Source organism: Pongo abelii, chromosome 19 (genome assembly GCF_028885655.2).
Source record: "Pongo abelii isolate AG06213 chromosome 19, NHGRI_mPonAbe1-v2.0_pri, whole genome shotgun sequence".
Lineage (NCBI taxonomy): Eukaryota > Metazoa > Chordata > Mammalia > Primates > Hominidae > Pongo > Pongo abelii.
This window is the reverse complement of record NC_072004.2, coordinates 22,607,214-22,630,697: the sequence shown is the minus strand read 5'-3', so window position 1 is coordinate 22,630,697 and position 23,484 is coordinate 22,607,214. Positions and strand designations below refer to the sequence as shown.

The 23,484-nt window shown below is 46.6% G+C and overlaps 1 protein-coding gene across 1 annotated transcript in view; it reads right to left on the bottom strand.

Moving 5' to 3' along the window:
- Positions 1 to 418: 418 nt before the first annotated feature.
- Positions 419 to 23,484, bottom strand: part of LOC129047469 (E3 ubiquitin-protein ligase HERC2-like) — a 45,139-nt gene continuing 22,073 nt past the window's right edge. The window contains exons 11-21 of the mRNA XM_054536326.1: positions 22,253 to 22,430; positions 21,499 to 21,660; positions 19,898 to 19,989; positions 19,558 to 19,697; positions 14,431 to 14,618; positions 13,473 to 13,670; positions 10,993 to 11,076; positions 6,686 to 6,827; positions 6,340 to 6,534; positions 5,110 to 5,222; positions 419 to 454 (exon numbers count right to left, since the gene is read on the bottom strand). Of these exons, the coding sequence (XP_054392301.1) occupies positions 434 to 454; positions 5,110 to 5,222; positions 6,340 to 6,534; positions 6,686 to 6,827; positions 10,993 to 11,076; positions 13,473 to 13,670; positions 14,431 to 14,618; positions 19,558 to 19,697; positions 19,898 to 19,989; positions 21,499 to 21,660; positions 22,253 to 22,430 (1,513 nt within the window). The 3' untranslated portion in view covers positions 419 to 433. The remainder of the gene's footprint in view (positions 455 to 5,109; positions 5,223 to 6,339; positions 6,535 to 6,685; positions 6,828 to 10,992; positions 11,077 to 13,472; positions 13,671 to 14,430; positions 14,619 to 19,557; positions 19,698 to 19,897; positions 19,990 to 21,498; positions 21,661 to 22,252; positions 22,431 to 23,484) is intronic.

Sequence of the window (23,484 nt, the reverse complement as noted above, 5' to 3'; positions counted from 1 at the left end):
CACTTATATTAAAAGCATAAGGAAATCTACATGTATGTAAAAATAACTTAGAAATTCAGTACGTAATACATGATTGAATACATGATTGTATTTAACATGATTTTTTTTTTCTGCAGTGGACAAATAAACATCCTCAAAGTAGCAACTGCAAATTAGTTACCCTTAGAAAAGCAAGACCAAACACTGTAGTTACACTATTAGCAGTAACCAAAAAGGGCTAATATTTTCTAAGAATAGTTTAAATTATAAACATTTGTTATATTTACCTTATGTGAAATACATCACTATTTAATTACATTGATTTTAACATCTGTTGTATGGGGTTGTATAGTTCACCCAAAAGCCTGTGGGTATGGGTTTTTCAAACCAGCAGAAAGGTCAAAGATTCCATGAATGCTAAACTGCTTGGCTCCCAGCTTTTTCATTAAACTTTTCAGGGTCTTGGTTTCTTTATCTGTAAAATGACAGAGTTGGACTAGTTAACGTTAATGGTGATCCTTTTACACCACACAAGTTTATAAAATTTATCTGTTCAGCAAAGAGATTGAACAAAAAAGCACGTTAGTAATATGAAGACAAGAAGATGAATGAAAGTCTAACACATAACTCATATTGATCTACTTTATTTATGTTAGATTTCACCCTCCGAAAATTTCACCTCATTTACTTTGTACAAATACTAGACATGGAAACTTAAAATGTGCAGGTGTCAAAGCTTAAAAATCAGGTGTGTCCTCTTTAAAGAAGGTATGCGCAATAAGCCTGCAGTCTTAACCAGACCTGGTACCAGTTTAACAGTTCATTATACTTTTCTGATGAGTGGATCTGTTACTCTAGTAGAGATAAATATTGAAATTTACTTGAATTACAGTTATTTGACAAACCCACTTTTTTTTGGAGTTTGGTGAGGAAGAGAAGAAAAATGCCCAACTAGCACAATGTGGAGAAAGTTTTCTGTTTGCTTGACGAAGAGAAATTGCTCAGAACAAGAATGCTCCAACATGGGAATAAGGACCCTCAGTCTCAGGAACTCATTTTTGGGTGCAGTTTCTACATTTAAAAAATTGACTTGTGTTCATTTCATTTGCTTTAGTCTCAGTGTTTTAAAGAAGTCCCAATGTTCTACAAAGACACAAAGCTTCAGGCTTATACAAAACTGAGTATGATTAGAAATACCTGAGCCCAGAAATGATTCTGAGAAAAGAGAATAATTTCAAGACACTTATTTAAAAGTAATTATGGTTAGAAATGAATTAATTTAAAAATGTGCTTACATATCCCTTTCTTTAACAATTTAACGTAGACAAACATCTGTATCAGTGTTTTTTATTCCCCTAATCGATTACGTTTGGTTTCTTTATTCTGAAAGGAAAATAACAAAAACTTCAGAAATTCCTAAAGGTGTAACAGAAAAGTGGGTTTTGAGTTTCCTTTCCTGGAATTATTTTACAGTTCTTTCGTGGGTTTCATCAGCCAATTCATAGCTGGGCTTTAAGATTATCATCTTAGAGATGATAGATGGGCTTTTTGAAAGATTTCATCTTCGAGATGAAAAGCTGGGCTTTTTCTCTAGGATGATAATCTTAAAGCCCAGCTATTAATTGATAATGAACATTTTTCACTATTTTTTTCTATCTGAAGCTTAGAGATCTAAAGCTTTGGATCTTTGGGGTATATGTCAATGGAGGTATTATTTTATAATACTTTGCATTGACATGAAGTGGGTTCATGGGGGAAAAACCATAAGCTGTGAACATTGGTAGCAAACAAACACATATTCATTTCAAAGCTTTCCTGGCTTTTAGCAGAGAGAAGCCTGTATATGTTACATGTGTGACTTTCAGTAGTTTAAAGAGATGTTTCAAAAAGTTGTTGCATGTTTTTGATGCAATTTGGGAAATTGTTTACTTCACAATTCATAAAAAAATTCATGAAAATACTGAACATATGTTTGAGGATTTTTCTTTTCTTTCTTTTTTTTTTTTTTTTTTTTTCCGAGACGGAGATCTGCTCTTACGCCCAGGCTAGAGTGAAGTGGCGCGATCTTGGCTCACTGCAACCTCCACCCCCCAGGTTCAAGCGATTCTCCTGCCTCAGCCTCCGGAGTAGCTGGGATTACAGGCACCCACCACCATGCCCGGCTAATTTTTGTATTTTCAGTAGAGATGGGGTTTCTCTATGTTGGCCAAGCTGGTCTCAAACTCCTGACCTCAAGTGATCCACCTGCCTCGGCCTCCCAAAGTGCTAGGATAACAGGTGTGAGCCACTGTGCCCGGCCGAAGATTTTTCTTAATTGCAATAAATATTCAGCATTTTTTCTAATGAAAATGAATTTTGTTTACTAGTAAAAGTATGCATTTTAAAAGACTTGCAGATTTATGCTTTTTATGTGAAGCTGCTAAACTAAATGGAAGAAACCAAGTCTAGTAGGTTTTTTCTTTTTTTGGTGGGGGTGGGATGGGGGAGGTTAGTTACACTTAAAATATCTTCTCCAGAGACTGTATGCTCCTATACTAGACTGTAAGCTCTTTGAGGGCAGTCTGTCAGATTTATCTTTGTATCTTCCCCAGCACCTAGCATAGTGCCTTGCACATAATAGGTGCCCAATAAATATTGATGAAGAAAAAAAAATAAAAAAATAAAATTTAACCCATTTTGATTATTTGATGTTTGTACATGGCGAGAGAGAGGGGATGTAGTTTCATTCTTTTGCATACAAATATACAGTTTTTCCAGCACAATTTATTGAAGAAACTGTCATTTACCCAGTGTGTGTCCTTGGGCCTTTGTCAAAAATGAGTTGACTGTAGGTGTGTGGGTTTGTTTCTGAGTTCTCTATTCTGTTTGACTTATCGAATGTCTCCATGAGCTTGGAATGTCTTTCCATTTTTGGTGTCTTCTTTAATTTCTTTTATAAGTATTTTATCGTTTTCATTATAGAGATCTTTTACTTCTTTGGTTCATTCCTATTTATTATTGACTATTTTAAATGGAATTACTTTTTTTTCTTTTTCACATTGTTTACTGTTGGCATATAGACATGTTACTTATTTTTGTACGTTAAACCTTTTTTTTTTTTTTTTTTTTAGATGGAGTCTCACTCTGTCACCCAGGCTGGAGTGCAGTGGTGCAATCTTGGCTCACTGCAACATCTGCCACCTGGGTTCAAGTAATTCTCCTCCCTCAGCCTCCTGAGTAGCTGAGATTATAGAAGCCTATCGCCCCGCCTGGCTAATATTTGTATTTTTAGTAGAGACAGGGTTTCACCATCTTGGCCAGGCTGCTCTTGAACTCCTGACCTCGTGATCCACCTGCGTCAGCCTCCCAAAGTGCTGGGATTATAGGCATGAGCCACCGCACCCGGCCTGTATGTTAAATTTTATCCTGCAACTTCATTGGTTTTGTTCATCAGTTTTAATAGTTTTTTGGTGGAGTCTTCAGGTTTTTCCAAATCTAAGATTATATCATCAGCAAACAAGGATAATTTCACTTCTTCCTTTCCAATATAGATTATGTTTATTTCTTTCTCTTGACTGATTGCTATAGCTAGGACTTCCAGTACTATGTGAAGGTGGGTATCCTTGTCATGTTCTAGACCTTAGAGAAAAGGCTTTCAGCTTTTCCCCATTCAGCATAGTAGCTGTGGGTCTGTTGCATATGGCTTTTATTATGCTGAACTATGTTCCTTCTACATCCAGTTTTTTGAGGATTGTTATCATGAATAAATGTCAGATTTTATCAAATGTGTTTCAGCATCCATTGAAATACATTGTTTTAGTCCTGAGAAGCTATCAGTTTGCAACCCAGAAGAGGGCCCTCCCCAAAATTTGACCATGCTGGCCTCTTGATCTTGTACTTTCCGGCCGCAAGAACTGTGAGACATAAATTTCTGTTTATAAGTGAGCCAGCTTACTGCTTTTATTATATAGCAGCCTAGATAAACTAAGAAACATTCTGCTTTTTTTCATTAACACTAAATGCTGACTTGGGACTTTCTTAAATGTATGCAGCAATGCTATTTTATCTTAATTTTATTTTTGTTATTTTTATATACTTGATTTAAAATAGTCAATATTTTATTAAATATTGTAAAATAATATGCCTGACATGTATAAATGTTAGAAAGATTAACAGTAATACAAATACTTATTTACACAATGGAGTTTTAAAATAGAACATTGCCATGCCGTTTTCCTGTGACATTCCTTCTGGTTTCTGATTATGATATAAACATGCATGAATGTAATACAAAAAATACAATGTTCAGATTTCTTTTGCCTTTTAACTTTATATAAACAATATTTGTGAGGAGTTATACTTGCTGTTGTCCTCTTCAATTAAGAACCATGAGATCCATTATGTCATGTGTAGTTATATACTTTATTCATGTTACTGTTGTTTATTATTTCTTTCAATTTTCAATTTTGCCAATATAATTATCATAAAATAATTTCTTATTGTGCTTTAATTTCATTTCTTATTAAAATTCAGTAAAGCAAATTGTCAAAAAAAAAAAAGAAATATATTGTTTTAGTCCTTCATTCTGTTGATATGATGTATCACATTGGTTGATTTTCATGCCAAGCCATCCTTGTATCCCAAGGATAAACACCACTAAGAATAATCTTTTAAATGTATTATTGAAATCGGTTTGGTAGTATTTTGCTGAGGATTTCTGCTCATTATTCATCAGAGATATTGGCCTATAGTTTTGTGGGTTTTTTTTTTCTGTGTTTGTCTGGTTTGGTATTGAGATAAGACTGGCCTCATAGAATGAGTTTCAAAGTATTCCCTTCTCCTTTAATTTTCAGAATAATTTGAGTAGCACTGATAATAGTTCTTTAATTATTTGTTCACATTCAGCAGTGAAGCCATCAGGTGCCAAGCTTTTCTTTGCTGGGAGACTTCTTATTACAGCTTTGATTTCATTACTTGTTATCAGTCTGGGTTTTGAATTTCTTCAGAGTTCAGTCCTGGCAGTTGTATTCATCTACAAATTTGTCCATTTCTCCGAGTTAGGCCAGAGTTCACAGCCTGACCGGACACGCAGAACAGACTGTGCCTGTTAACAAGACCCCAGAGGCCCCGCCTGCCGCCCCAGGGAGTTACCTCACTGAGGTCCGCGATGGTGAGGCTCATCCCAGCCAGCTGCTTCCAGACAGGCTCGGCAAGGTTGAGGCTCAGGGGACTCCCGGTTCGGATGGCAATGCCCAGCAACACACCTGATCATTCAGGACACAAGTGACAGAGGACACTTGAAAAGGATGACAAAACTTCCCGCTCACTCACACACGCCACTGACAGCAGCTCCACACTGAGGACTCAGAGCCTTCTGAAGCAGCAACACCCAAATCATAGGTCTAGGCCCTTCCTCAAGACCGCCTGTCCTGCTCTAAATCTATCCTTTTGTGCCTATAAGCCTCTAACTCTTCACATCCTTTCTGCACACACACTAGTTTAAGCCACACAATGGCCAATTCTTCTTCTTATGACAGCAAAGAGCTGGAACTTCCCCACGGGAGTGTCCTCCAGGGAGCTACAGCCCTGCCCAGGAGGTGCTGGCTGTGGTGGGACGCACAGCCGAGGACACCCTTCACACCCTCAGTGGGAAAGGAGGGAGGGACTGGCCAATGGTGAAGACCTCACCCCCCTCTGATCCCAAGTCTTAGATAAACATTGAAGATGCAGAAACAGAATCTCCCATCTTCTGAGTGCCTGAGGCAGTCTCCAGTCCTCAGCACGTGGCCAGGGCTGGCTCTGCCAGTGCCTGCAGCTGTGCACAGAGCTTCCGACGGTCCACCACCATCAGGCCCTCAATGCTAGGCACGGAAGTCAACAGCACCTCGTTCGCTTCCATAATGTTGGTGAAAGGCACGATCAATATTAAAAGTCTTTTCTTTTTCTTTTTCTTTCTTTTTGATAGTGTCGCCCAGGCTGGAGTGCAATGGCGCGATCTCAGCTCATTGCAACCTCCACCTCCCGGGTTCAAGCAATTCTCCTGCCTCACCCTCCTGAGTAGCTGGGACTACAGGTGCATGCCACCACAGCCAGCTAATTTTTTTTGTATTTTTACCAGAGACAGGGTTTCACCATATTGGTCAGGCTGGTCTCGAACTCCTGACCTCAGGCAATCTGCCCGCCTCAGCCTCCCAAAATGCTAGGATTATAGGCGTGAGCCACCGCGCCTCACCCTAAAAGTCATTTTTATTGGTAACAGTCTCAAAAACTAAAAGCAGATATTCAAGATATCTACTGTCATTCCTCAAACAGATGATATACTTTAACTCAAGAGCAGGCACAGGCCACAGAGACACAGTCTCAAGCGGCCGAGAAGCTCACCCAGGAAGCGGAACATGCTGCTGTGCACGGGTGCTCTGGCGGCCGGGCTGAGCAGGTAGCAGTCTCGGTTGGCCCCAGACTCATCCCTCCCGTTGGGTGTCACGATCAGCAGGGGCGTGAGTCCGTTCTGCAGCTCCTCACAGATCTCAGCTATGGACTCGCTGTAGCCGCCCCCACAGTCATCCACAGATTCACCTGCAGGGGAGAAGCAGCCACTCGAAGTCCCCTCACACAGGCCTGTGTGAAGAGCCCCAACGCTCCCACACCATGTGGCCTCTGTGCTCCCTGTGGGCTCAGGCGACCACTGCCGGGGACACAGGTGCTCCAGCGCGCGGCAAGTTCTCACCCACAAACTTGACTTTCCAGACACGGTGAGGAAGGAGGAGGCTGTCGGGACCAAACGAGCTCATCTTAGCACACATCTGCCCAAAGACAGACTTGGTGCCGTCAGGGCCGGCCAGCCCGCCTTTGCTCCTTGATCGTTTGACCTGGAGAGGAGGAAGCAAGCAAGCGTGAGGCCGCTGCCGCAGCAGGAAGCACACAGTCGGGGATACGCGGCACTGGCAAGTGCACGAGGAGGAGGCACCGTGCATGGGCCCCTCCCTGGTCACACACCTGCTTGCGTGGACGCCAGGCAGACCCCACCATCTGGGGCACTCGACTCTGAACACCCGAGACCGCTGCCTCACCCCATTGGGCATGTCGCCAGTGATGTGCCCAGCAGCCCCCAGGACTAGTGTGTCTGAACAAACACACCTTCCAACATGACACACACCACTACCACGTCCACAGCTGCGGCCCGGCAGCACCCCCCTGGCACGGACCATCCTCACACCCTATGCACTGCTGCTACTTCACCATCTTGCCACGACCTCATGAAATAAGACACCAGGAACTCCAAAAGCAGCTCTCCCAGCAGACCAGAACAGACTCCCGGCACTCAAAGATTCAACCCAATGCCCCTGAGACTGAAGCAGACACAGTGAGTGAATGCCTCAGCCGGGACCAGCCCTTCCCCACATCTGCTTCCACCCATCCCATTTCCAAGCCTTGGGGCCACTCAGCCTCCCCAACACAGGCAGTCACTCTCCCTACCCATCCTTCTCATCCTAAGCTACGATTGCCAAAGGCTCAGGGGACTCCAGTTCCCAAAGACACCAGGGCAGGAGCTCTAGGGCCCCTGCCACAGAAGGACTTCGGCACATGGGAGGGCAGGTGGCCGAGGCTGTGCGTCAGAATCATCTGGGAAGCCCAGTCTGGAAGGATGTCAAAAAGAAAAATTGAAGACAAAATGGTCCTGAGAATGTATTTTGATGACTCCTCCAGTGAAGCTCTCTTCACCTTTAGCTCACATAAAGTTGAGTTTAAACAACTTACAGCGCAGGCTGCCATAACCAAGACTAAAAATACAAGAAGAATGACAGAAGCCACAGCTGCCTGTAGAATGAACTTGTCTGCGTGCCACACACATGGCTAGTGTTCACAGACTGGGGTTCCTGGAAACTCGCGGCAGCTTGTTAAGGCTCCATCATGTCCAGAGGAGACTAGGCTACAAGAAAAGAACAGGACATGCCCTATGTCGCAGCGGCCGAGTGAGAGGAGAGGTGCACCCAGCTCCCCGAAGCCCACGGGGCTGCCTCTCCTCCGTGACAACACCCACTAGTAGAGGCTGTCTGTGCACAGAGGCTGCAGAAAACAGCAGCCATGAGGCTGGAGGGAGACAGGCTCCTGCGGGACAGCACTTTCTCTGCTCAGTAGAAACACAGATGATTTTAACTGTCTTTAATCGGAATTCTCTAAATTTTCAGAAATGTGCATGCAATAACTCTGTAATAAATTTTTAAGTATAAAAAAGTTTTTATGTAGTGATGTTCAGATCCTGCTATAAAACTAAATAAAACTCCCAACAAACAAAACCCTCCAGTAAGATGACCTGTGTTCTGGAGTCTCTGAAACTATCCAGACAGCTGTGAGAGCCCCTCATGGCAACCTCTTGGGAGGCGTGCCCCTGAGCGCATCATCGCAGCCATGGGATGGCAGGTTGGAGGCGCCTGTGCAGCTTTCCTGGCTCCATGCTGGCATCTTGTGCACACCCTGAATTCATACAATGTTCTTCTCCATGTTCATTTTTAGGCAGAAAATCACTTCTATTTCCCACATCTGTAGAAAATTTCCTCGCTTCGGGAGGGGCATGCTACCCTGAACGGGAATGAGCCACCTCTGGCACCCAGGGCTGGGGCTGAGCCAGAGCAGCCCCCAGACGTCAATCCACATTGCACACTAGGCTGAAGGGTGTTTATCTGATTCTTAAGAAGGCCTGACGCCGGGCACGGTGGCTCACGCCTATAATACCAGCACTTTGGGAGGCTGAGGTGAGTGGATCACCTGAGGTCAGGAGTTCAGGACTAGCCTGGCCAACACATTGAAACCCTGTCTCTACTAAAAATACAAAAAAGGCCGGGTGCAGTGGCTCATGCCTATAATATCAGCACTTTGGGAGGCCGAGGTGAGTGGATCACCTGCAGTCAGGAGTTCAGGACCAGCCTGGCCAACATGGTGAAATTGTCTCTACTAAAAATACAAAAGAAAATTAGCCTGGCATGGTGGCGCATGCCTGTAATCTCAGCTACTCGGGAGGCTGAGGCAAGAGAATTGCTTGAGCCTGGGAGGTGGAGGTTGCAGTGAGCCAAGATCGCGCCACTGTACTCCAGCCTCCCTCTCAAAAAAGACTCCCTCTCAAAAAAAAAAAAGGCCTGATTTAAGTTGTTGTTTTTTGTTTGCTTTGAGACAGTATCTGGCTCTGTCACCCAGACTGGAGTACACTGGTATGATCTCGGCTCACTACAACCTCTGCCTCCCGGGCTCAAGCAATTCTCCTGCCTCAGCCTCCCAAGTAGCTGGGACTACAGGCACCCACCACCACACCAGGCTAATTTTTGTATTTTTTGTAGCGACGGGGTTTCATCATGTTGCCCAGGATGGTCTCAAACTCCTAGGCTCAAGCAATCCATCCACGTCAGCCTCCCAAAGTGCTGGGATTACAGGCATAAGCCACCACCAAGGACTAATATAAATGTGTTTGCCATTTACCCAGTTTGTTTTTCCAATCGCATACTGAACGTTTTTGTAACACAAGCTGGGGATAGCAAGATGAGTAAGAAAGAGGTGCTCAGCATGTAAAGACTTCTTAAAAATTTCAGATGATACAAAGACAGAAACAAGGGTGCCTAACCTGCATCCTAGTTTATCAAAACTTCACTGATTCCCAGAGCCCCCCAGGCTTGAACATCCACCCTGAGAGCTCCTGGCCCAAAAAGTCTGCGTGCGGTTTTGAGGGAGGTGCAAGTCGAGGTGCACTCAATTGCGGGGGTTAGACAACACGGAAGCCATCAGCTGGCCTTGCCTACAAGCTATAATGTTTATGATGCACAGCAAACCGAAGCCATCATCCAAGGTAGGGAAATAAAAGCTTTTTTATGAACCTAGTTAAACAACCTATTTATTTGAGGACATGACTGACATACAGCTTAGCATTAAACACTCTGACGTCAGTGAAGAGACCAGCTCCATCAATGTGGTCACATGAGCTGTCCAACAAAGGACAAGAGTTTCATGTCTTAATTCAAAATGCCCCCAAGTATAACTCTGAAAACATTTCTAGTCTTGTAATCAACATCAGGGTAAAAATCACGTGTTAATACAAAGGTACAGGAACAAAGAATTTGTTCTTCATGGCTCTCTCTGTCTGATCCAAGAGGCCAGGCCAGCTTGAGCATTAAATGTCAAGTTCTGCACGCTATCATCATCAGGGGCCGAGGCTTCTCTTTGTTTTTAATTAATTGTTTTTAACTGTGAGTTTATATACACTTGAAGCAGTATACATTTAGAAATGGTCTACTTGTTGTTTCTTTCATTACTACCCATGAGACAGTATTAGTAATTCTGGCCTATGAAACTGGCAAAGAAAACTACCAGTGGTGGGGAGGGTGTGAGGATGGTGGGAACATGAACTGTTATAACCTATAATCGGATGTATCATCAAATTATCACTGGGCCTCTGACCCACTCCACTTCTCAGAACTTAACAAAAGGGGTGACCGAAGATACACCCAGATAGCCCTGCCTGTACCACAGAAAAGTAGGCACGGCCCCCCAGCACCATCAGAGAAATCTGACAGAGTAAACCAGGACACACCCCTGCAAGAGAGGAGCAGGCTGCAGGCAGCTGCCAAACACAAGCAGCCCCACAGGACCCTATTCCATGGCAGGGAGGAGAGAAGCAAATTTCAAAAGGCAGTGATCCTGCTTTGGCTGTAACAAATAGACACACACCTCCCAATGGAACAGCAGCGGTTATCATCATGCAGTGGGAAGAGGGCTGATTTCATTTTCCCCGTTCTTGCTGACCTGTGTTTGTGCTTTTGGACTATCTGACATAAATCTTCATTACTTCTGTATAAAGAAACACACTGACATTCCTGGAAGCCCCAGCACATCACATACAGGAAGCCCACAAGAAGGAAGGTGGCACCTGCTCTTTAAAGTTGGGGTGCACAGGATGGCAGGCTACCAGCGCTCTCGTCCCAGCCCAGGCACCCAAAAAAGCGTCACTTCTAAGGCTGTCAGACTCGGAGAGTAATCTCCATGTGCTACCTGGATGCGGTTCAGCTCCACGACGGGGCCATGCTGACGATCGCGCACCATAGTTGCTTGTACTACTTTCCGGAAAGCCGCCTCCTAAAACACATCAAACAGACAAAATTTAGAATCTGATATGGAAAGCATCACTCCTGAAGAAATCATCACATAGTTTTGTTTAAAATCTGTGTTGAAGACCTTCTTAAGGACAGAAAACTGCCAGTTCCCTTTTCTCAAGTTGTGAGGGTGCAGGGGAACAGGCTGGCCCTGAAGCTCACAGGGACAGACGGCAGGGCAGGTAGTGCCAATGGCCAGGCAAGAGGCAGATCCCTCAGGAAACTACCTCCACCCAGCAGCGTTCCGGAGTCTGGAAGAGCCCAGCACACGCAGGGCGCAGAACAGGGAGGGCTGGGCCTGGCAAGCACCTGCTCTGACTCAGGTCTCCAAGTTAAGGTTTCCCTGCCAAACATCAAGTCCACCAGTGGCAGGGACTGATGTTAAACCACTGACTGCCACACAGCAGCCACAGGGCCACGGAGCACTGTGGAGCCAGCTAGACCTTGGATCGGGACAGAAAAGAGAGACCAGGGAGGGGAACAAGGTCCTGGCTGTGATCACACTAAAAGAAATCGGGAGTGCCTGGGGTGAAGACAGCAGGGCGTGGCGAAACATGAGCACCACAGTGAGGACCCAGCCATTCCCCAGGAGGGAGCAGGTCGGCCATGCCCGTGGGGAAAGGGCACAGGATGCAGCACGCAGCCGTGCCAATGGAAAGGGAGGACACAGGTCAGCAGGGGTCTCAGCTCTCTTGGCCAAGTAGGCAATCGTGCCTTCTTTCAGTTAGGGGTGGGCTGTGGGAGCACAAGGGTCCCTCAGTGGAGGCTGAGCCCTTGCCCATGTCAAAGCCTAAGAACTCCAAGCCCTGAAGGCAGGAGGTGAGCGCCCCAAGCGCCAGAGGAGACCCAGAAAGGGTATCCTGGAGGCACCCCAGCCCCATGCCTCTCGCACAGCCCAGACTCATCCTGCTCCCACAGGCCCTGCCTGGACCTCAGGGCTGCTCCCCCTCCACAGGCGCACTCCCCTCTCCTCCCAGTCACCAGCCCGCCCACATTCCTGGAGAGTCCCTTTTGGTGCTCTGGACCGGAAGTAGCAACACCCACTCTCTGAGGCCGATTCTCACCACACCCGGGACCAGAACTGAGGCTGCCTACACATTCCCTGACCAGAGGTACCTTTCAGATGCCCTCAGCACTCCCCTGCTCTCCTGCAGCCCCAGCAGGTGCCAGATGCTGCTGCCCACCGCTCCCCTACCACACACCAGCTCCTACCTGTGCCCTGCTCACAGCCTGCACAACGCTCACACAGTGTCCTGCCTCTTTTTTTCTCCCTACAAAGAAAGGTGTTTTCCTCTGCACTGCCTATTATCATCACCACTTTGAAGGATTAAAAAAAGAAGGTAAAATTAATCGTTTGCTACTTTTTATTATTGAACAGTAATTGAAATTATGTTTCCTATCCATTTTACCTGCCCACGATTTCTTCTGCCTCTCTCATCAGAGAGATGGTCTTTCCATTAAACACAAGCCTGACCACTTCCACCCTCAGGCACACGTGAAAGTAAAATGAATGTACCAGTCCTGTTCAGCAGAAATCGTTCTAGCCAAGTGGAAACAAAGCCAGTCTTTAAAAAGTAACCGCTGGGACAGGACTCCAAAACATCGCAATTTTATTAAATCACTAAGAACAGGCCACAATATTTGACAACAAAATACATCAGAGAATCACAATCAGGATTAGTGGTCCTCAATCCAATTCTATAACTTTTCCCTATACAGAGATGCCCCTACTGTATGGTAATTAGCCCCTTCGAGATCATCTTGTCAAGCTGCTTGCCAGAAACTAACCCAACTTCTGGAAAGCTCCAATTATTAGCAACATCTACAGGTCAAAACCTGCCTGGTGACTTTCAGATGCCCTCACTCATGACTGTATTACTCACCACCTGTTAATCCTCACTTGGCCAGCAATCTCTACACATTCAGGCACGGACCTTGGAGGTAATATATCTGTGACTCCTGGCCCCCTCTGCTGGACATCCTGAGAGAAACAGCCCAATCGCCGGCCTTCCTGTGTCAGTGGGGACTTGCCGTAATGCCACAGGGCCAGGCAGGCAGAGAAGGACCGCAGGAACAAAGGCTTAGTTTATGAAGGCCCCACCTCATCCTTCTGGAGCGGTGAGGGGCAGAGATTATGAAGGAGAGGTGCAGCGTCTTACTGTTTGTTTTTAATATAAACTCCAAAAGGGAAGAGACTTTTGTCTGTTTTCTCATTGATATAAAGTACCCAGAACAGAGCCTGGCATGCAGGAGGCACTCCGTGAACATTTGCTGAATGAGCTGAATTCTATGTGTTCTATTCCCAGTATAGACATTCTATTGGGTTACATGTACTGAAGACAGCAGTTGCCCCTAGAGCAAAGACTGCCACTCAAATACCTTTCCCTGGGATATCAGAATTCCTCGGAGAGTGTCGAACCCAACAGAAGGCCCGAGTCCAGTTTCGTCGAGCGAGCCTTCCAGGTCGAACATGGGGATGCAGGGGCAGAAGAGCTCGGAGAGGTGGTGCAGCAGCAGCAGGCGGTTCCTCAGCGCGATGATGGGGATCTCCTGCAGGTGATTGTACTCCATGGGGACCTGGAACACAGAAACAGCCTTCAGCCCCTCAGTCACCAAAGGCACAGGGGGGCCACAGTGTGGCATCCATTAAGGATTCTGAAAACAATTGTTTCAAAAACAGAGAAGGACTATGGTATCTGAGTTTGGTTTGCAAAACCTCACTGTGCTGCTTTCGAAATAATATTCTGTCCAATTTGACTGTAAAAAACAAACAAATTTACTAAGAAACATGAGGCATGTACTATCAGAACAGTTCGGTGTGGAACAGTTTGGTTTGGGTTATAAGATACAGAAGGTGATACACACTGTATACACAGAATATTGGCTGGCATGAACATTAAGGTTCTTTTGAGACAGGGTCTCACTCTGTCACCCAGGTAAGAGGGCAGTGGTGCAATCACTGCAGCTTGGACCTTTCAGACTCAAGTGATCCTCCCACCTCAGCCCTCAGCCTCCCAGGTAGCTGGGACTACAGGTGCATGCCACTATGCCTGGCTAATTTTTGTAGAGACAGGGTTTTGCTATGTTGTCCAGGCTGGTCCCAAACTCCTGAGTTCAAGCAATCTGCCCACCTCGGCCTCCCAAAGTGTTGGGATTACAGGCGTGAGCCACCACAACCAGCCAAATATCAAGGTTCTTAAATGCACTGTTTGGCTAACATTTACTGAGCCTGAATTATTTTCACCGAGAAGCCTCTGTAAACACACAACGACAGGATGCAGCATGTGACAGGAGCACACTTTGCTTGCCCCGACCCACCCAACCTGCCCGGACTCACCTGTGCAGGGAGTTTGCCAGCACTGGCGGGCTTGCTGGTCGACCAGGCGAGGGTATGTGCTGAGCCACAGGCCACACGGTTGACCTTCTTACCCTGAAGGGCAGCTACCAACCGAGGCCTCTGGATGGCGTTGGTGGTTCCGTCTCCCAGTTGTCCCTCATCATTGTCGCCCCATGTATAAACCTCACCTGAATGAAGTGCATTTAGAATCAGAACCTGTATACTAGGGCCAACAAACCCATGGCTGCCAGTGTCTTCCCATCACACACAGTACCAATGCTCCCTGCCCTTCAGCTGGTGTTGACCTAGTTGACAACTTTACATATGACCTAGACGTGAATGTCTGCTTTATGTATGACCTAAACATGAATACATGCTAATTACACATCCAAAGAGGTGAGTGTACTTCCCAGGACTCTCCACAGCCCCTGCTGGCCACCAGGCCTCTTCTAGTGAGAGGCATAGGACTCTGGTCTTAAGCCTCCAACAGTGTTAGTTCTCAGGACTAGGCACGAACAGCAGCAGTTCTCCATCAGAATAATATTAGAACAGATAGCAATATCCCGAACATCCCAAATCCATCTAATATTAAAACAGATAGCAATATCCCTAACATTCCAAATTGCTCTTGCATGCGAAACAGAAAAGGAAAAGTCTGTTTTATTTATTTTATACTTTTTTTTGAGACAGGGTCTCACTCTGTTGCCCAGGCTGGAGTAAACTGGCATGATCACGGTTCACTGCAGCCTCAACCTCCCCAGCTCAAGTGATCCTCCCACCTTATCTCCCAAAGTGTTGCGATTACATGCATGAACCACTGTGACGAAGTCTCTTTGTCGCCCAGGCTGGAATGCAGTGGTGAGATCTCAGCTCACCTCAACCTCCGCCTCCCGGGTTCAAGCGATTCTCCTGCCTCAGCCTCCTGAGTAGCTAGGCTTACAGGCGTGCGCCACCATGCCCAGCTAATTTTTGTATTTTTAGTAGAGACAGGGTTTCACTATGTGGGTCAGGCTGGTCTCAAACTCCTGACTTGGTGATCCACCTGAAAATCTATGTTTTTAAAATCAAAACCACAATGTGATACCACCTCACTCCTGCAAGAATGGCCATAATAAAATAAGAATTAAAAAAACAGATGTTGGTATGGATGTGGTGAAAAGGGAACACTTAAACTGCTGGTGGGAACAGAAACCAGTACAACACATTGAGATATTCTCCCACTAGAGGGCGATAAAAACTAACAACAAGCTATCTGTGAAAACGCGTTGTGATGGAAAGCATTTTCCACGCTCCACTATGGAAAAGTGTGGAGATTCCTCAAAGAACTAAAAGTAGATCTACCATTTGATCCAGCAATCCCACCACTAGGTACCTACCCAGAAGAAAGACGTCATTATTTGAAAAAGCACTTGCACACGCATGTTTATGGCAGCACAATTGGCAATTACACAAATATGGAACCAGCTCCAAAGCCCATCCATCAATGAGTGGATAAAGCAAATGTGGTATATATACACCATGGAATACTACTAGCCATAAAAAGGAATGAAATGATGGCATTCACAGGAACCTGGATGGGACTGGAGACCGTTATTCTAAGTAACTCCGGAACGGAAAACCAAACCATATTCTCATGTGATGAGGATGCAACGGCATAAGAATGACACAATGGACTCTGGGGACTCGGGGGAAAGGGTAGGAGAGGAGTGAGGGATAAAAGACTACACATTGGGTACTGTGTACACTGCTTGGATGATGGGAGCACCCACATCTCAGAAATCACCTCTAAAGAACTTATTCATGTAACCAAACACCACCTGTTCCCCAAAAACTTGTTGAAATAAAAATAAATTTTAAAAATAACATAAGAAAAGAACATGCAGTTTCTGTTCATATCCTAAACATAAGATTCACCATTCACGAGAATCATCACACTCTTCAGTGCACCGTGTGGGACCTCAACCAAGAAATACCACCGGCAAAGATTCTCAGGCAAGGTCCCTGGTGACCAGCATGGAAACAAGGCTCATGTTCTCTGGAGACACCATTAGCCTTGTCAAATCCAGAGAGACTCCTCGGGTGTCTGGAAAGTGTGACGCCTGCATGGTCAAAGGCAGTGTACTTGTCTCCTGTCCCTGCCTGCTCTCCACAGATTGATCCTAAAGCCACGAGGCGGGTGTTGCACACACAAGGTGAGGAGGGTGTCTCTGCAGACGCAGCCGGGCATAGGGAATGAGTCCGCGAGAGTGAGGAAGGCTTCTACCCAGGTGCTAGCTCCGAGGGGAGTCAGCCAAGACCCCCACATGCAAGGGGAGGAGCCACACAGGAGAGGATGAGACGCTGGTTATGCACGGGGGGAGTGGCCAAGTCGCCAGAAGAGAAAGGAGCTGCAAGATTGCCATGAGAAAACTGGAATGAACCCTGTGGATCCAAACTGGACCTGCGGATACTGGTGGGAACTCAGTTTTCAACAGACATCAAACATAAACCAGGGTATTGTTTACATTACTATTCCCTGGCTTTGTCCACTGCCGAGGCCTGGGGAGTGGTGACACCTCAATAGCAATGAGCACACCCATCATCCAGACCTTGTCTTCTCAAGGCCATTCTCCTCCACAGACGCCAGGGTTCCTTGGAGAAATGGCCAGGTCAAGGCGTGGGGCATGGCGGGAACAAGTGGAGGCTGATCTTCCTCTGCCAGAGCAAGGAAGTACTCCCAGACAACGGGACATACGAAAAGGGGGCAGAGCCAGCCAACTAGAGCATCAAAATAAATAGACTATATACCCCAATGAATACATTAGGATCCATGACTCCCACTCAAATAAAACAAATACATGAATTGATTCAAAGCTGCATGAGCAAGGAATATTTAAATAGATTCAGGATGTCCCTACTAAATACTTGTTAATTATAAAGAATGTTCACAGTGAAAAGCATGGCAGACAATGTAACCAAGCAACTGTAGTGAGCATCATCAGCAAGCGGACAAACTGCATGTCACCTGCAAGGATGAACTGTGACGATCAAAGACACACAACCCGAATCTACTGCAGAAACATCAGAAAAAATCCAAACGGAAGAATGTGCTACAAAATAACTGGTGTCAAGTTGCAAGAAGCCCAGGAAGACGAGGAAGTGAAACGATGATGCCAGGCACTGAGAGAGTGTCACAGGACAGAGGATACACCTTGCCAGCTGACTGGCCTGCAGTGTGCTGCGAATGGGCACGGGCGTCAGGCGGGGTGGGGGAGTGTGAACTGGCTGGCAGGATGAGCCTCCCTGTTTATGGGAAACACACTGAAAAGCTCAGGACGCGGCAGCAGGACAATAACTCACTCTCATGTGGACTGGGATAAGCAAGTTCTGGGTAATGTGCTTCCAACTGGTTTGCTTCCAACTGTGATTTGTCTCAAAATTTAAAAGAATTAAATAAATCAAATAAAAAGTTCTGGATCAAGAACTACAGTGTCCTTCCACTACAGGCCACAGAAGTTGCTCATTCATCCATGAACCTCTTCTCTCAATGAAATGATTAAAGAGTGCATGCTTATATAATTCACCAAAGGCTTTAACAAGGAGCACAGTTTGTGCGAAGGCAATGAAAGATGGCACCCACGTTTTCCACTGCTGCCATAACACATCCCCACTGCCCAGTTGGCTTAAACACACACTTAGGATCCTTTCACTCTGCAGGTAAGAAGTCCCGCATGGGTCTCCCTTCCCAGAGGCCCCAGGGGAGAGTTTCCTTGCTCATTCAGACACAGCTCAGTTCTCTGTGGGACTGAGGTCCAGGTTCCTTGCTGGCTGAGCTATTCCCAGCTTCCAGGGGCCACCCCATTCCCCAGCCCTGTTCCTCCACGAAAGCCAGCAACGGAGGGTAGAGAGCTCTCAGACTTTGAAAATCTTTCTACCACCTCTTCAGTCACATCTCTGACTGACTCTTCTGCCTTCTTTTCTGATCAAAGGGTCTGTGTGATTACACTGGGCCCACTAAATAATCCAGAATAATCTCCATATCATCAAGTCAGCTGACTCACAAACTTCATTTGACCTGAAAAGTCCCTTTCGCCATTGTGTTGGGGTTCCCCGGACCGCTCCCATGCTCGGACCGCCCCCACGCTCATGATTCTCCAGCATGACTTACAAGACTCAGCATACACTCCTCCTCACAGTTACAGTGTATTATGGCAAAAAGACACAGAGTAAGACCAGCACAGGGATGGGGACCTGTGGCAAAGCAGCGGGGAAACCAGGAGTAAGCTTCCAGAGTCCTCTCCCACAGGAGCCACACAGGACGAGCTTAACTGCCCCGGCATCGAGTTGTGTCAGGTGCTGTCTGCCGGGAAGCTGGGTAGAGACTACAGGCCCAGGGTTTCCATCAGGGCTGATCACACGGGCATGCCCTGCCTGGCGTGTACCAAGTTCCAGACCAAGGAAAGCAGGTTTCAGCACAGAACATGTCGCTTGTACAGACAGTTCAGACACAGTGAACCACACTCACCACCTAGGGAACAGGGGAGCCCTCCAGAAACCCAGGTTCCCAGACACCAGCAGAGGGCCAAGCCTGCAGCAGGTCTGTCTAAGGACATGTCTCAGGCTGGCTGCTAGCTCTGTTCTGCACAGCCCAGTAATAAGTAATAAACAGAACTCATTCACAGGTTTAACAGCAGGGGCTGAAGATGACAGGGCCAAAGCCCTGCTGATTGCAGATAGACTCTCAGGACACTGTATAAGCCTTTGCCTCTTTTTTTTTTTTTGAGATACTCTTGCTCTGTCGCCAGGCTGGAGTGCAATGGCACGATCTTGGCTCACTGCAACCTCCACCTCCCGGGTTCAAGTGATTCTCCTGCCTCAGCCTCTTGAGTAGCTGAGATTACAGGCATGTGCCACCATGCCCAGCTAATTTTTGTATTTTTAGTAGAGATGGTGTTTCACCATGTAGGCCAGGCTGGTCTTGATCTCTTGACCTCGTGATCCGCCTGCCTCAGCCTCCTAAAGTGCTGGGGTGACAGGCGTGAGCCACCACACCTGGCCTGTGCCCCCTTTTAAGGCTGCGCATATCATTCATGCTCAACCCTCTTAGATTCACAGGCTTCAGTCCTGCGGCGCTGAGCCCCCACCTACCATCCTCTGTGCAGCACACACAGTGCAGGGAGCCAGTGGCGATGGCGATGACCTTCTTCCCTTGCAACCCTTGGACCTGCCGAGGCCTTCGAACATGGTCATCCAATCCATGGCCCAACCTGTGATAATCGCCTTTGCCCCTGCACACAAATGAAGCATGGAAATTATGGGGCAAGGTGATCTCACTGACAACCCTGACTAGCCTCCTGGGCAGCCTCTGCTGTTCAGGACACAACCATAGCCTGCTGCAGAAGCTACATTCCCATCCATGAAAAGGTGGTGCACATACCCCAATTAAAATCTGGTTTTAGTGGGTTTAAACAAACAGAATCTTGCATACCAGGTATAAACAGCTCCAGATTTGGTAAGGGCAACAGAAAACTGGGATCCGCATTCCACTTTAACTACTCCAAGACCGGTAAGAGAATCAATCTAGAAGGGGAAAAGGTTCAATTAGACAGACAGCAACAAGGCTCCTGCTGACTGCTATAACCTCACTGAGATTTAACTAAATCTAGTAGGAATTCTGAAAACTTGTACCCATGATGAATAATTAGTGCAACTTAAAATCATATTCCACTTAATCTCAGCACTCTCAGGAGGCAGGCGGGACCGTGACTGACAGCATGCCCGCTGGCACACGGTGGCCCGGTGGGACCCAGCACAGGGCACCGGAAATGGAAGCTTTGCAGGTGAGGCCTACAAGCCTCTCCCCAGAATGGCCTCCCGCAACCGTGCTTCTCTGTGCAGTAGCACCATACTCCAGCAATCCCTGTGTTTCTCCTCACCTGCCCCAGCCCTCTCAGAGCAGAGGCCCGCGGGGGAGGAGCAGCAGGCAAGGGGAGGGATGGCCAAAAGCACTGGGCCCCACCCACCCTCCACACCGCACACTTGCCAGCCAACACTTTCCCTATCCCGCAAGCTGCTCCTCATGACCTCTGTGATTGCTCTCATACATAAGTTCTCATATTCAATTCTGAACTCAAATTAATTAAAACTGACTTCATTCTCTAAATGAGACAATGTGGTAGGGCCCTGGTGTCCGGCCCTACCACAATGGCATTGGGACGTCCTGCTCCAGCCCCTCTGATGCCCAGCATCCTCAGCCTTGGAAGTGCAAACCCCAGGCTCTTTCCCGCAAGGAGGGGCCTCTGACGCACGCCACTGATTAGGGTCTGCTCCAGAAGCACCTGTGTCACACCTGCAACCCCACAGCCCCACGAGAGAGGAGGCCAGGCAGAGACAGGTTCGCAGCACCAGGCTCCCAAGTACCCAGCAGAGCACCTGGGCTACACGGCAGTGTGGTGTGCATGCACTGAGGTCACTGAGCAGCATGTGCAGGACCTGAACCACGTACCAGCCACCCGTTCACAAGAGCAAAAGACATTCTGGCAAAGCTAAGAAATCACCTGGAGCCACTGGGCTTGAGTGGAGCAGAGCCGCCGACCCCACCAGGACTGCAGGACTTGGGCGCTGTGCAGGCCCTGCTCTCGCTCCTCACAGGACACCCACCTGAGGTGGCCCCGGCTAACCCAGATGCAGTCCCTTTAGCAAGCACTGGCACCCCCAAGCGCGTGCCGTGGCAACTCCACACCACTGTAAACTGAGAGAGTGTAAGCCATGTGATATCCTTCTCTGAGACAGGCCTACATGCTATAAACCGGAAGGCTCCACGGTGCCCGGATGATCCCATCCACTTCTCAAGAGAATGCACACAGTACATAAAACACCTTACTCCCTCTAGGCCCTCCATACACTTTCTAGCCAATTACCCATTATATTTACTGGAAAGAAGGTAAAGAGGAGGTTAAAATGCTCCTCAGGAGCACACACAGGAAACAGTAATGGTGGCTCTGAGGCTGTGTTTTCCCAGAGGGGCCCTGGGGGCCCCTGACTGAGGTGAGCTGGGAGAGCACTGGGCAGGGCAAGAATGGGAAATACCTTCATCGGCACCTTACAGCCATCGCTGCCTCCCCGGCCGAGCTTGCCGTAGTCCCCGTCCCCCCAGGACCAGACAGTGTCGTCATCTGTGAGGCAGAGGGTCTGGGCGTCTCCGCTGCCACAGGCGATGTCAACCACACGGTGGCCCTGCAGCGCCTCCACCTTCAGAGAAAAGGGACTTGGGTTGGCCGAGCACAACACAAGAAGGCTTGCCACAGGACTGGCTTCACAACACTGCCATTCTTTTTTTTATGGGGGTACCTGTTTTAAGCCTTTACAAAGAGGTGATTTCTAAAATCCTATAAGATAAAAGAGAAAGCACCTTCATCTATTTGAACTACATGCATCTAAACCACAGGAGGAGGTATCAGCGTCTTTGATGAGCCAACCCTACATCACCATGAAGGCTGTTTATTCACTTCTTGCACCCAAAAATACAGTGGGCCTTCTAGAAGCCAAAGCATTTTTCTTAGACGCCAAGCAATATTTACCATTACAAAGAAAAGGATATTTCAAATACTGTCCTGTTTAAATGACTTGTGGAAGAAACATGTGCCAAGATGGTTTTTATTTCCACCAGAGAGAACATCTACTTGTAAATGGGGCTATGACCAACAACCATAAAACCAAAAAAATCTAGAACAGGAAATACTTTGGAATTTTAAAATCATAACGACGGTGGCAAACCGCCCCCATCTGACAGCAGCAGTGAGGAGCATGCAGCCTCCGGCCTCTGCACACGGTGCCTCCTCACCAGCTTCGGCTTCAGCTGGTCCTCACTGTCGCTGTGCCCCAGGCGGCTGTAGCGGCCTTTGCCCCATGTGTAGAGGTCCCCGGCTGCTGTGACACAGGCGCTGTGGGCTCCGCCAGCAGCAACATCGACCACTTCAATTCCTCTCAGAGACTCGATGACACGAGGGCGGTCACACGGACTGCAAAAAAGTCACCAAATATAATGGAAACACATTTTTATTCTTAAACATTTTTCAGCGTATTAAATACCTCTCAATCTACACCTTCCTAATCAGTTAATTGTTAAATCAATCAAGAAGAATCATTCAGACCTGAACTCAAAAGGTCACCTCTTCCTACCTCCTTCCTGTACAAGGCCAGAGGACAGGGCTTCCCCAGCTCTGACTCAGAGGCTGGAAAGTGACCACACATACTGGGCCAAGTTCGAAGCACAGCCCATTTTTCAAAGGCCTATGAGCTGAGAACAGGTTTTACATTTTAAAGAGTTTAAAAAAAAAAAAAGAATCATATGCAACTCCTAAAATAGTTACCATCTGGCCCTATAAGGAAAGTTTGCACCTCACCCCCACTATGAATTAACAATTCATTTAAGGAGTTTTAACATGAATGTCACTAGTCTATACCATAGTGACTACTAATAACAAACTTTTTGTTTTCTTATTAGGTTTTGAAAGAAGTTCTTTATATATTTTGGCTATCAGACCTTAGTCAGATTATATGATTGTGAATATCCTTTCCCAGCTGTGGTTTCAATCTCTTCATAGTGTCTTTTGAAGAATAGTTCATAATTTTTATAAGGTCCAAGTTCTATTTTTCTTTCATGAATCATGCTTTTGGAGTTCGATCTAAAAATCTTTTCTGACCTAAAGTCACAAACATTTTCTCATGTTTTCTTCCAGAGCTTTTTAGTTTTACATTTTACATTCATGACTATGGTTCATTTTGAATTAATGTTTGGATGTGGTGTAAAGTATGAATTAAAGTTCGTTTCTTGCCATAGGTTATCCAATTATTCAAAACCACTTGTTGAAAATAGTATATTTTCTCCAATGAATTGGCTGTGCACTCGTATAAACTGTGCACTAGAAATTGTGAGAAGTCCAGTTTCATTTTTCCACACTCGTCTTGTCAGTATTTGCTGGCCAGTTTCTGGATTCCCTATTCTGCTCCATTGATGTATCTGTCTCTCTCTTTTTGCCAGCACCAAGCCATGTTGTCTACTGCAGCTATAAA